At 53.5% G+C, this 12659-nt stretch overlaps 1 protein-coding gene across 1 annotated transcript in view; it reads left to right on the forward strand.

Annotated features, from left to right (window-relative positions):
- Positions 1-12659, forward strand: part of KIF25 (kinesin family member 25) — a 50736-nt gene continuing 38077 nt past the window's right edge. Inside the window, exons 1-7 of the mRNA XM_064596974.1 lie at positions 1-45; positions 3111-3199; positions 4502-4615; positions 5135-5171; positions 6118-6857; positions 7876-8025; positions 8187-8452. Coding sequence (XP_064453044.1) covers positions 8450-8452 — 3 coding nt within the window. The 5' untranslated portion in view covers positions 1-45; positions 3111-3199; positions 4502-4615; ... (2 more) ...; positions 7876-8025; positions 8187-8449. The remainder of the gene's footprint in view (positions 46-3110; positions 3200-4501; positions 4616-5134; positions 5172-6117; positions 6858-7875; positions 8026-8186; positions 8453-12659) is intronic.

The raw sequence follows: 12659 nt of genomic DNA on the forward strand, positions 1-12659 counted from the left end.
GAGCTGGAGAAGCAGAAGAGGAAGATGCTTCACAATCGTTTGGTGGTGAGCTCCATTCACGGTTCAGGTTCCGAGGAGGGTGGTGGGAAAGGTGACCTCATTGAAAGGTAGGGGTGGGGGTCTGGGTGGACAGCCAAGGAGGTGTGGCCAACAGGGAGGCGTGGCCCGTGGGGAGGTGTGGCCAGCAGGGAGGTGTGGCCCGTGCCGGAGGCGTGGCCCGAGGGGAGGTGTGGCCCGCGGGCGAGGAGGCGGTGGGGCTGAGCTGCCCCGGGGTGGGGTGGGACGGGACCAGTGCCTGAGGCCTGCAGGTGGGGGGTCAGACACCTGGCCGAGCGCGAGGGCGGGGGCCAGGCAGGGGCACGCGTGTGCCCAGGGGTCTGCGGAGGGCGTGCCCGGAATGCGTGAGCCGGGATCCTCAGAGCTCAGCCTCCCTGGCCAGCGCGGCTCCAGCTTGCTTCGCCGTCAGCAGGACACCGAGGATGGCTCACCTTCCTCTTAAGCAGTGTGAGGCCTGAGGCCCAGGAGATGTGAAGTCTCGGGTTTCCATTTCTGCGCACGATGAGGCTGGAGTTGATGGTTTGTTGGATGACCTTTGCTCCCGAGAGATTTGCTGGCGTGCTGCAGCCTGGGCCGGCTCACAGTCCCACTGAGCCTGTGCTTGGCAACTCCGCGGCCCCCGGCTCCCCCAGAGGTTAGGAGTGGCTCTCCTGTCTGCTCGCTGTCTCCCCGTGTGGTTCGGGCTCTGTGCGCTTTCTGCTGACCAGGCACTCTGTGAGCGCCTCCGTGCATGTTCCTGCCTGGTCTCGACAGCAGCATCACCCTGGGTCCAAAGGGGCCAGGCGGGCCCTCGGGCGGGAGCCAGGTCCAGGGTGGGACGAGGCTTGGCGCTCTGGCTGCCGCGTTCTGCGCCCTGGAAGACACACCGACAGCCTGTAAATCAGCGGGTGTGCATCACCTACTCAGCGTTCAGGAAGTAAAAGCAGCTGCGCTTCACGACTAGTTGAATCAACCAGCTGTGAGTCCAGGGTACGATTCAGAACGGATCTCCAGAGAATGCTTTCTGAACATTTAGAGGGAAAACGCGTTGCTCACGGAACCAGCAGAAGTGTATGAGAATGACAGTGTTCTCGTCCTTTCCAGGTATCACATCAAGAAAAGAGGAGAGATGTAGAGTATCTGGTCTTCAGCCAGGCATTTGCAAAAGTATGACGTGAAATATTAATGAACAGAACGTCAGCATAAGAGCTGCGAGCCATCCTTCACAGGCCAGCCCCCGCCCCCCCAGGTTTTTGGCGTCTGTGGAGGCCGAGCAGTGAGGGAGGGGCAGGCCCGCCCAGCCAGGGACCTGGGCCCAGATGACGGCCAGGAGAGGAGCTGTGTAGGGATGTCCTCTGGGCTCTGTCCAGACTCTTTGGATCCTAATTCTTACTGACATGATGGAGACAGAAAAGCATATTATTGTATTTGAGGATATGAATTTGAAAGGAGTATCCCAAAATATTTCCACAGGCTAGAGCACTAGGCTCAAGCAGAGCAAACAGGCTATGGAATGCCAAGTACGCAGATGCTGGCTGATGAGGAAATGGGATAAGAGCAGGTGCCCGGGAGAGGTGCACAAGGGACAGGTGACCGCACGTAACAGCATCGCCTTGTGAGCTAAGATCAGTTTTTAAATAGAAAAACATGTTGGAACTCACAGCACCATCATCGTCATCGTGATTGTTAGCAGGAGTCCCTCTCCCTGCCACAGGAGCTCAGACTGCAGCAGGCTCAGTCTGGGGACCTGGTCCCTCACCCCAGGCTCCTCGGACCACACCGGGCTGTGCCGATGGATGCCCTGGTGCACATGGAGTGGAGGTGACTGTCCCTTTCTGTGGGTGACACTTCTTTACTCACGGATGCAGCCGCCTCTTAGGTCACCTGACACTGCCCTTCACCTGCCGTCTCCCAGTTTCTCCGGCCTGGCCCTCCCCATCCTTCCACGTGGTCTTTCCTGTCTTGTGATACGGTGTGGCTTGGTTCCCAAGGCCACGTATTCTCCCACGGAATGCTGGATTCTGGCAGAGCTGCAGCCAGCAGTCCCCATGCTTCCCCATGGATGCGTCGTCTCTCATCTGGGGGGCTGGGGAGGAGCGGCTGGCCGCCTTCAGGTGGATGCAGAATTCCTGGTTTTAGATGATGATCCCAAGCACGGAATAGGTCGTTCATGTCCGGAGCTGCCAAGTAAGCTAGTGGTTGCTCGGCTGCAGGAACAGAAGAATATCAGAACGTCAGAAGCAGCTGGAGATGGGTTCTCATTGTGGACGCGGCACTTCAGGAGCGATAAGGACAGACTCCGCTGCTTTAGGCATTTGGGGACTGCGGAGGCAGCCACGCGCCCAGGGGCTGGTGGGAGTGAGTGGGGAAGGGTGGTTTCCGGAGGACACGGTGCCAGAGTTTGTGTTTCTGACATGCTGTCCTGTGGAGGAGGCACAGAGGTCTTCATTATGGTCCCAAGGTTGCGCAAGGACCGGTGGGCAAACGAGGCCGGCACGGTGCCAGGGAGAGCGGTGGGCGCGGAGCCAGTGTCCCCCAGGAGCTGGCGGACCCCGCATGGCTCCCGGCGTCTGAGCGCGGACGTGCCCGATGCTGTGCTCCCACCAAGCGGACCCGTCTCCGACCGCAGCGCCCTTCCTCCGGCAGGCACGTGAGGAGCTGTTACCAGACCGCCCAGTTTGTCCTTCTCACTCTTTGTTTTGGTCTCCGCGATATCACAGCCTGCTACGATTCAGACGAACGCTTTGCAGGGTCTGGAAAAGTAGCAGAAGTACCAGGTTTCAGAAACTTCCCCTCAAATGCCTCACAAATTGGATGCAGGTGGCTTTTGAGAGGTGTTTTCTTGATACTTCTCACCACACCACACGATGATCATTTGCCAAGTGAACACATTTACGTGGGGATTTTGAAAAGCTGTAAAGGAGCACCGACTGGCAGTGTTCCTTCCTGGGGACTCATTCGGAGGCCGGGGTGTGGGTGGGCAATCCAAGGCTCCCATCCTGGGGAAACGGTACGGGGCGCCTTCTCTGAGGGAACAGTGTCTCCGCTCACGGGTGCAAACTCTGTTGTTGTAGGAGCTGAAAGGGAACATCAGAGTTCACTGTCGGATCCGTCCTCCGTTGCCTTTCGACAAGGAGTTTGATGATCTAACCTCACAGGACGGGTAATTTGCTTTTGCACTGGGGCGGGGGTGTGTGTGCATGTGTGTGCGTGTGTCTGTTTTAAGGAAAAGAAAGTGCGGCCATTTCCTGTGCCTCCTGTGTTCCTACCCCTGGCCCCAAAGCCGAATTTCTCATGCTCTGGGTGAGGGTGGTTTTATGGAAGGAACTGAGTAGTTAGCAGGCTGCTGGAATGTGGCTTGAACGTGGCCAGAATTTCTGAGCGAGCTCCTTGTGTGTCGTAGGGGTTCTCCTGCCCGATGGGGTCAGGCTTCTTTCAGCGACTGGCAGGGCCAAGCTCTGGCTGGTCCTTTCTCTGTATGTTAGTGCATCATAGGGGAGGGGTGTCCTTCTTTGTTTACTCCAGAGACCCCTCAGGGGTGCGAGAAGGTCACTAGTGTTGCTGGTATTTGTGACTTAGAGTTCTGATGGTATTACTGAATAACACAGAATTATCGGAAATGGTTTTAGTGGGCTGTTTACTTGAAAACCATACTCAATAGGACTTTCCCTTCTTCCCCGGATGAAACAAAGCCGCGTGGAAAGGTCCACCCCGTTGCCTGCGGAATGGATTCCACATTCCGGGCCCTCTGACCACGTGATGCCGCACACTAGCCCCCTGCTTCCCTTAGGTCAGTCTCCTCGGCTCTGTGGCCGGCAGGCACTCACCTCTGCCCTGCAGGTTGGCTCATGTCAGGGTCCTCCCCTTGTCCGCCCAAATCTTGTTCTCCTGGAAGGGCCTCCCTTGCGCCTCACTGATGTTTAAATCATACGGTCTAGCCTGTGACTTTGGAAGGTCTTCCGAAGGCCCTGGGTCAGCCCCGCAGTATGAAACACAGTTTGTACCTCTTTGACAGCGACTGAGCGCTGTTTCCGCCAACGCTTTTGTTTTGCTAGCTTAGTCCTTCCTGAGCCGTGCTGGCTGGGGCCGCAGCCCATGTCAAAGGGCCTGAGAGCGTCGGGAACGCGTGGTAACATCACCGCTGGCCGGCCTGCGCGCCGCGCGTCCCGTTGCCTGAGCGACCTTTCAGCTGCTGGGGCCGGGCTGCTTCCATCATGGCACGAAGGCCTGCTGGACAGTGTTGCTCCCACTGTTCAGCTTCTCAGCGCTCACCAGACCCCTCGTGAACTTTCGTTTGTGCTCCTACCTCGCTTACGTTCATTTGACGTTTGCTCTGAAGCACGATGCATTTTTCCAGGTTCCTGATTGCCCCCAAACACTCGAGAGACTGTGCCGTAGGGTTTCTTGTCCATTGGTCACCCCCGAACTCGGGGTCGAGATGCTATATCACTGCTATGGCCCACAGGGACTATGGAATAAAGCAGGGGCGTGAGAGAAAACGTTTCCAGAGGACGTGAAAAGGAAGGAGGAGAGGGGAAACTGAGGAACGGGGAGAAAATCAGAGACGTTGATACAAGAGGTATGAGGCACAGAGACCGAGCCAGAGGCAAGGAGGGGACCAGTGGGGAGGACCAGAAAGGGAAAACAAAAGGAGGCCTCAGCAGAAATACGAGTGTTGAAGAGTTTTGCGGTGCCTGGGAGGCTTCAGTCAGTTAAGCAGCCAACTCCTGCTTTCGGCTTAGGTCACGATCTCAGGGTCCTGGGATCAAGCCCCACATTGGGCTCTGTGCTCAGCACAAAGTCTACTTGAGGTTCTTCCTCCCTCCCCCCTCTGTGCCTTCCCCTCACCCTGCATGCTGGCTCTCTTTCTCTTATGAAGGAAGGAAGGGAGGAAGGGAGGAAGGGAGGAAGGGAGGAAGGGAGGAAGGGAGGAAGGGAGGAAGGAAGGAAGGAAGGAAGGAAGGAAGGAAGGAAGGAAGGAAGGAAGGAAGGAAGGAAGGAAGGAAGGAAGGAAGGAAGGAGTGTGAAAGTTTGGATGGTGAGGAAGCAGACGGAAACTCCACGTTGATGTGTATTTTCACTGTCCTCCTACCCCCAGCTCGGTGCCTGCAGGAGTGGTCCATGCCATTGATGACGTGAGTGACATCCCCAACACAGTCTTTGGAGAAGCTTCCTGTGCGATGGTTCACAGAGTGCCCAGATATTTCCACCCTGAGAGTAATTCAGAGAGCCTCTTGGATAATGCGGATGGGTTCTGTTGCTTGATTTCCCCGGGAGCGAGAAATTAACGAGGCTCGGGGGCACTTCCCTCATGTGAAGCCACAAGCTCCTAACTGTGGATGTGTGTGAGGAAAGTCACTTCGCCTACGTCTTACGTTGGTTTCCCAGCTCCCAAATCAGTCAGCACGTGCACGAGCGGGACCTGAAGTTTAGAGCATAAGGAAGGAAACACAAGCCTAGAACCGATGCAGCCGAGCATGACCTGTGTGTTCTAAATTTATGCGATGGCCGTATTTACTACCAGCTCAGGGTTTGTGTTCTCTTCAGAACCTGTGTGTTTCTTAGCCTTCTGTACCCAGAAGGCCTGGAAGTAATAGCAGGAACCCCAGCTCCCAGCCTGGCTTCCACGTGCGGGGAAGTGGGGCTCCTCAGGGACCGTGGGTGCAGCGTGCTGGAACATCATCAGTCTATTATTCTAAAAAGTTACAAAGAGGTAAACATTTATGATGCCTTTCCAGGATGAAATGCATTTCAGGGTAAACAAATAGTTGACTAGGGAAAGCTTTTCTTTGTAGAAGAGTCTACTTAATACATTCAGAGTCAGTGATAAAGTTAGAAGTCGGCACTTCAAAGTCCTGATGGCTCTGGAGGATAGTCTTAGGGGTCAGCAGGATCTTCCCCACGGAAGGTTCCAGAATCCCTCAGAACCCAGAGCCCTCGAAGTTTCCCTGAAAGCAAAATGCTCAGACATTAGGAAGTGGTGATGAGATGCGGAGGGGTACACAGCCCCACAGTGGAGAGACTGGGCCTCCCAGCTGAGCCTGTATCTAACGGAGCCTCAGGGTCTGTCATTTTGAACAGGAGGAAAAAAAAAGCCCAGTCAGAATGTGCGACACTTCGCAGGACGACTGACCCGACTTCTCTGAGAAATCGGGAACACCAAGAAGGGAGACAGGACCAGAAGGAGAGACGCACCAGGCTTGTGATCACAGCACCTGAACAAGCCAGCTGTAAGCCACACGTTCTGGGGACAGCCAGAGAAACTGGAATACGTATGGGGTCATGTTAACTTCAGACAGTGAGATTAGTAACGTATGGTGGGCATGCGGAGAAAAGAGTCCTCATGGGTTGAATCCAGTGATGATGCTGTCCGATATTTTATTTAAAATATGCCAGAGAACTGGCAGGTGAGTTGAGCACGTGTGTAAAACCAGATGGACCATGTGTCAGCGAGGCTGGGGGACGGCCCGTTATCCTATTGCCCCCTGTTTTGTGCGTGTTTGAGAGTCTCCATCAATGAAAGTTAAAAATCTGCTGGGCTTCTGCGTCCAAGCAGCGTGTCCTGACCGTGGCGGCATGAGCGTAGGAAGCACGTGGGATGTGAACTCTCAGTGGCCTCTAGACGTGGGCCGTGTGGAGGCTGCACATGGCTGCCCCCCACCTCACCACCGCCACAAGGTGGGCCGTTGGCATGCGTCCTGTGCTGGTCGCCTGCTGTAACCTGCAAGGACTCTTCAGTCTGCGGATTGACGGCTTCGTTTTCTACAGAGAGGTCCGGGGAACGGCTGGAGCCCTGTTAAACACCCCGACGGGCGACGGAAGTAAGCACTCTAGAAAGTCCTTGTTTTTAGTTATTTTTTCACCTATCATTGGATGCATTGTGTGTTGCCTGAAACACCAGGAGACAAATTAAATTCTCATTCTTAGGAAGTTGAGTTAAAAGGAGCCCTCGTGATCATCCTGTTAATCGCTTTTCATAGGAGAAGACGCTGAGTTGTGGTGGTTAAGTTCTGACCTTTTCTACCCTTCGCGTGGTCTCCAGGCGCCCTGGGGGACCTTCAGGAGTTATTTTTCATTAGGAACACGTCTCCTGAGCCGGGGGCCTGGCCCCCGCGTGCTGAGGACCTGCTGTGCCCCTGTCCCGTGTTACTGCTGCTCTTTGCCCTACAGCCATCCTTGTGACTGTCCCCTCCGGTCCCTGTCCGGGTCCCACTGAAGTTTCAAATTCAGAAGTTGGAGGGTTTTGTGTTTTTTTCCATCTTACCCATCAAGATAAGATAATACTGCTTTTCACTGGGTGATTTTGGTTTTTGTTTAAAGAAATCGGTGGGTTCCAAGATGTTTTCTAGCCTAATGGAGCCGTTAGTTCGGGAACGTGGTGTCGCTGACTGCAGATGGGGCCGCGTGGTCGGTGCCGTGGCCTGAGGCAAGCTCTTATTTCCAGAGTGGGAAGAGGCTGCGAGTTTGTGTTGGATTTCCTTGCAGCCTGCCGTCGAATTCAACACTGAATAGTTTTGGATTCGACCTGTAAATAGAATCCGTGTCAGACGGAACAGCCGCCTGGCCTCTCTCCTGGCCCTCGCTGGCTCGTGGGACTGGGGTCTGCAAGAGCAGGTCGCTGGCTCTGTCTCCTCGTCTGCAGTTCTCCCTTACTCTTCACTCTTACTAAACTGGTCAGTCCAACCATCAGGGACTTGAGTTTCTGAAGGCAGCTGAACAAAGCCTATGGGTCAAAGGATTCTTATGCAAATACCTGCAGCTGAGGTCAAAACTATTTTTGAGAGGTGCTTACAAAGACTGCTGTTTTTAATGATCGAAGTTCTGTACGGTCCTTAACAGATGCCTTGTCCTTTCCGTGGGGTTTACCTGGTCCTCGCAGGGTGGCTGGCACCCTCTGCTGCAGCTTCTGGAGGAAGCGGAGACGTGCGGACTCGCCGCAGGAACTCTGGCGTCTGCCCCCCGGGAACGCCCCAGCTCTGCTGAGATGAGGTGAAAAGCAGCTCTCCCGTTTGCGTCCCTGCTCCAGACAGCCCTGAGTCTCAGAACCGATATTCGGGATGGCTCGCATGATCTCCAACCAGAACGTCCAAAACCGAGCTCTTGGTTTCCCCTTTGGACGGACTCATCTTCCTGTCTCCCTGTCTTTGCAGGTGGTAACTCCGTCCACTCGGTTTCTAATGCCCGAAATGGAGTCACCATCGACTCTCACCCTATCAGCGCTCAGCAGATCCTGGTTCTGCAGGAATCCCCTCCCTGGGTCTCACTTACTCCATTCCCATCGTCTTTGCACTCAGGGCTGCGCTCCCCTCCCTGGAGCTTCTTCTTTGATGAACGACGAATTTGATCTGAAGTTTAGAACTGTGGGCCCCTGAGGTGCCGCTGGGCCTGACTCCGCTGCCAACACGTTATACAGATGGTAGGAAATGGGACTTTGAAAGGAAAATGAGCCCCCAGGGTCACATGAGTTGTAGCAGAGTCAGAATTAGCTAGTAGGTTCTGTATTAGTTGTAAAGACCGCTGCGCCTGCTTCTCACCAAAGACCCCAAAGAACCACGGAGCCTCTGGGCGTCGTGGTCCCGGAGGCCTGGGCAGGGTCCGCCGACGGGTGAGGGGAAGCTGGATGCCCCCGCCAGGCGCTCACGCGTGATGTCCTGTCCCCTCTCCGCCATGTGGAAACTTGCCAGCCCCTCGCCTCGACGCGCCCACATGCCCGTGTGCCTGTGTGAAGGGCCGCCCTCCCGGACCGTGTTCCTGATCTCGGAGGGGAATGCATGGCCAGAATGCCTGCAAGTGTAGGGACATTCAGCCCAGCCCGATCGGTCACCAGCACGCTGTGAATGGGGAAGGAAGCAGCAGCTACTTAATAATATTTATTAGCAACACACAAACATAATAAATATATTCCTCCCGCTGTTTTTGAGGAAAAGTAATGCCAACAGGACATGAACACCCTCCTTTGTGTCCTCATCGGGGTCGCAGTAAAACAGCATTACCTACTACCGCTCTGTAAGCCACGGTAACTGACACAGAAGTTGGCTGCTTCCCGTCTGTGAGCACAGCGTGCGGGGTCCTTGGAACTCCCCTTCTCGGTTACCGGCGTCTCTACCCTTAAGTCATCATAATGTATGACACATCGTTTGGCACTTGGCGTTGGGTACACGACCTGTGGTCTTTGACTCCTGGACGAGACACCAGTGAGCAGGGGGTAGATTTGGGTGGGTGGGGAACAGGTGTTGTGTTCTGGGGATGAGTGGGCAGCCGTGGGTGGAAGGGGGGCTGGGCGGCACCCCGCAGACCAGCTGTAGGGGACAGGCCCTGAGGGATCAGCATTGGCTGGTGTTCCCAGGGATAAGAACCGGGGAAGGAAATAGGGATGCTTAGGGGCGAATTTACAAACAAAAGGGGCATCTTTGAACTTGTCAGAGGCAGAAAGGTGGGGCGCCCACCTGCAGGCTGACAGTCTCTCGGAGCTGAGCTCAGCGTGCACGAAGAAACAGCCGGATTTGAGCTCAGTCTGTCGCCCATGGGAATGTAGAGCCCAGACGAGAGAGTGGGTTTTCCTGAAGACTTTCATGAGATGCATCAAACACTCCTACAAACCAAGACAAACAATCCACTGGGAACACGCTGAGGCTGTGAGCAGATGGTCCGAGAACACCAGCTCGGCCCTTCTGTCTCTGCACCTCTTTCTAGCCCTGCCCCCTCTGCCGTGCTTACAGGTCCTGGTCCCCATGTCAGCCTCTGTGGCCCGGAGGGAGGCCCCCAGGCCTCAGGGCACTTGGAATGCAGCTTGGGCACTCCCCATAGTGTGACCTCTCTGTAGTCAGGTGCTCCCTGAATGACCACATGGGAGCAAGATGACAGATGAGACACAGATGTGACCATCTGGCCTTCCTGTTCTTACCAGGAAGATGTGGGTGACCTTGTACCAGCCACCAAATTTCCCTGGCGTCCTTTCCTCATCTGTGTACCTTGCTGGAATCACCTGGTTTCTTTTTCTTTTTTTTATAGTTTAGAGCACCTCCCCTTGGCTTTTGGGCCACTGGTGCCCGAGGACCTGGGGAGTTTCTCATCATCTGCATCTCCTTGGTGCAGCTCATCGTGTTCCTTTGTCCTCTGCATGTCCTGTGGAGAGGCAGGAGGACCCAGAGGCTTGGCCAGACCCAGGTTCCATCCCTGAGGCAGGAAGGGGATGAGTTCTTTATTGGGAGGTGCTTCTCTGTGAAGTGAGCAATGGTAAAGCTCATTCATGTCACCAGGTTGCAAAATGGTGTTAATCTAGCTCTGTCATTCCTTCTTCCTTTACTCCTGGAAACTTTTAAAGAGATACTTCCCCCATGTCCTTGCTGTTACCCAGAGGGACAGTCCATGGGGGTGCTCTGCCCTTTCCCCTTTACTTATTAGCTTTGAAATAATGAAGGGTTCCCTGGCTTCCTGCCCAGGTGACCAGTGAAGGTTTGGGTAAGTGTCATGATGATGGGTTTAGTCCCCTGCATCACTGTCTGCAGCCCAGAGGCCAGGCTCCAGAGTCAGGGAGACCCTGGGACCTTCGGTCCTCACGCTCCGTCTACGTGTCCTCACTCCCCCATATTTTGCAGTTCAGAGGGAAACCTGCCACTTTATAGTAAATGTCCATGGGGTTTGTTTTGTTATCTGGTTGTGCTGTTTTTTTTTTTTTAATGCAGGACTTAGGGTGATTCAGAATCCATGCCTGCTTGTTTATTTTACTAGCATACAAACCTCTATGAATCTATCACCAGTGTGGGAACTGGACATAGCAATGACCCCCCCACCTTAGCTCCCCATCTGAGGCCATCACTACATCAAATCTCATTTGAGCTGTCTTGCATTAAACAGATACTCTAACTATAGATGCTAATAAAACCTATAAATTATACAATATTTATACTTACAATACTTATAAATTAGGTATAAAAATTTACCTAAATTATACTTACAAATAAAACTGTATACACTATAGATGGTTATATGTATATAAATTTTCCTATCTATATTTGCTCCTAAAAAGTCATTGGTGAGTTTTGGTTGTATTTCAGGGGACTGGGTTTTTCAACTCAACATGATTTTTTTTTTTTATAGACAGGTTCTGTGTTTTTTTAAAAAATATTTATTTATTTGAGAGAGAGAGAAAGAGACAGAGAGAGCACAAGCAGAGGGAGTGGCAGGCTCCCCACTGAGCAGGGAGCCCAACGCGAGACTCAATCCCAGGGCTCCAGGATCATGACCTGAGCTGAAGGCAGACGCTTCACCCACTGAGCCACCCAGGCGCCCCAGACTCAACATGAATTTGCTGAGATTTATCCGTCTCGATGAAGGTAGTGACCCAGAGGCAACTAGTAAAGACCTATTGACCACAGCGATGACCATCTTTAACTGTTTTAGCTCTTTGGGCCATGGAACCCAAACATCTCCTCCTGGGAGAGGATTGTTGCCTTATGTTTGCAAAACTCACGGCCCATCCAGCAGGTTTCTCGGAATAAGGAGGTGATACTCCCTGAAGATGGTGTTGAGTGCCCGCCTCCCGAGAAGAGAGAACTCAGATATTTGTGGTGGAATCACAGTGCGTCTGACCCTGGCCTCCACTCTCCCCAGCGGAGGTGAGCAAGCTCCCTGTGGTCAGCGTGGAGAAGGCCAAGGACCAGGAAGGAACACCGAAGGGCAGGGCCTTCCATTCTGAATGCCCTTCACTTAGCTCCTCCTGGTCTGAGCATGCGGCAGTTGGATTAAAATTGACTTTTAGTTTCAAAGTGTGAATGGCTGAGTTGATGGCAAAGAATTGTACGCCCTGGATGCTTTTGAAAGCTGTCTGAGGGGATTGGATACAGATACGGAAGCAGCTCAGTGTCGGGAGAATGACTTTGTCCATTACCGGCTCTGAGCTGGGCACCTGCCACATGGCGCCCCATGGAGCCTTGGGATTCCACGAGCAAGTGTGTCCGCGCCACAGGGGAGCCCCGAGGGTCTGCCTCCACCACTTAACACATCCGGGCCATTCCCCTTCGGAAGGGAAGGGTGTCATAGGGCAAGAGCTTGAAATTTTGGATGAAAGGATATTATCTTAAAAGGTCGAGGGCATGGATCTTACTTGTGAGGAGAAGGGATGTTTAGCAGTATGAACGAGGAGGTATTTGTTTGGATAGGCAAGAAAGAACACTTAAGCTGTGTTTGGGAAAATGAAACTTTGCTCTTGGAATCATTTCAGATGTTTAAGATCTAGTGATCACACTGTAGGACGACATTCTAAATAGCTATGGGGAGCTTTTGGACTCAGGCTTGTTTTTATGGCTTTTTATGTTCCTTATATGGCGTCCCTTGAGCTTTTGGGTGAGACGTTGTGAATCTTAGCATTTTTCATTTGTTTTTCTTTATGGTTAAAACTTCAGCGTTGGAAAACATCAGTAAAACACTTTGGGGTGTGTGTTCATCCTGAGGCCCTGTGGTTACGTCTTGGCATAATATTAAAGGAATGCCACCACGATCAGGCACAGAAAAAGGAAAATATGCCTCTGGGAGGGAGTGAGGGACCGAGGCTGGTGGTCAGATTCTGGGGCTGGGAGCCAGGAATCTGGGCTCTGCTCTGAAAACCGTGTCCGTGCCTTTGT

This window comes from Mirounga angustirostris, unplaced genomic scaffold (genome assembly GCF_029215605.1).
Source record: "Mirounga angustirostris isolate CCGP_5_RB_7025 unplaced genomic scaffold, mMirAng1.0.hap1 SCAF_8, whole genome shotgun sequence".
Lineage (NCBI taxonomy): Eukaryota > Metazoa > Chordata > Mammalia > Carnivora > Phocidae > Mirounga > Mirounga angustirostris.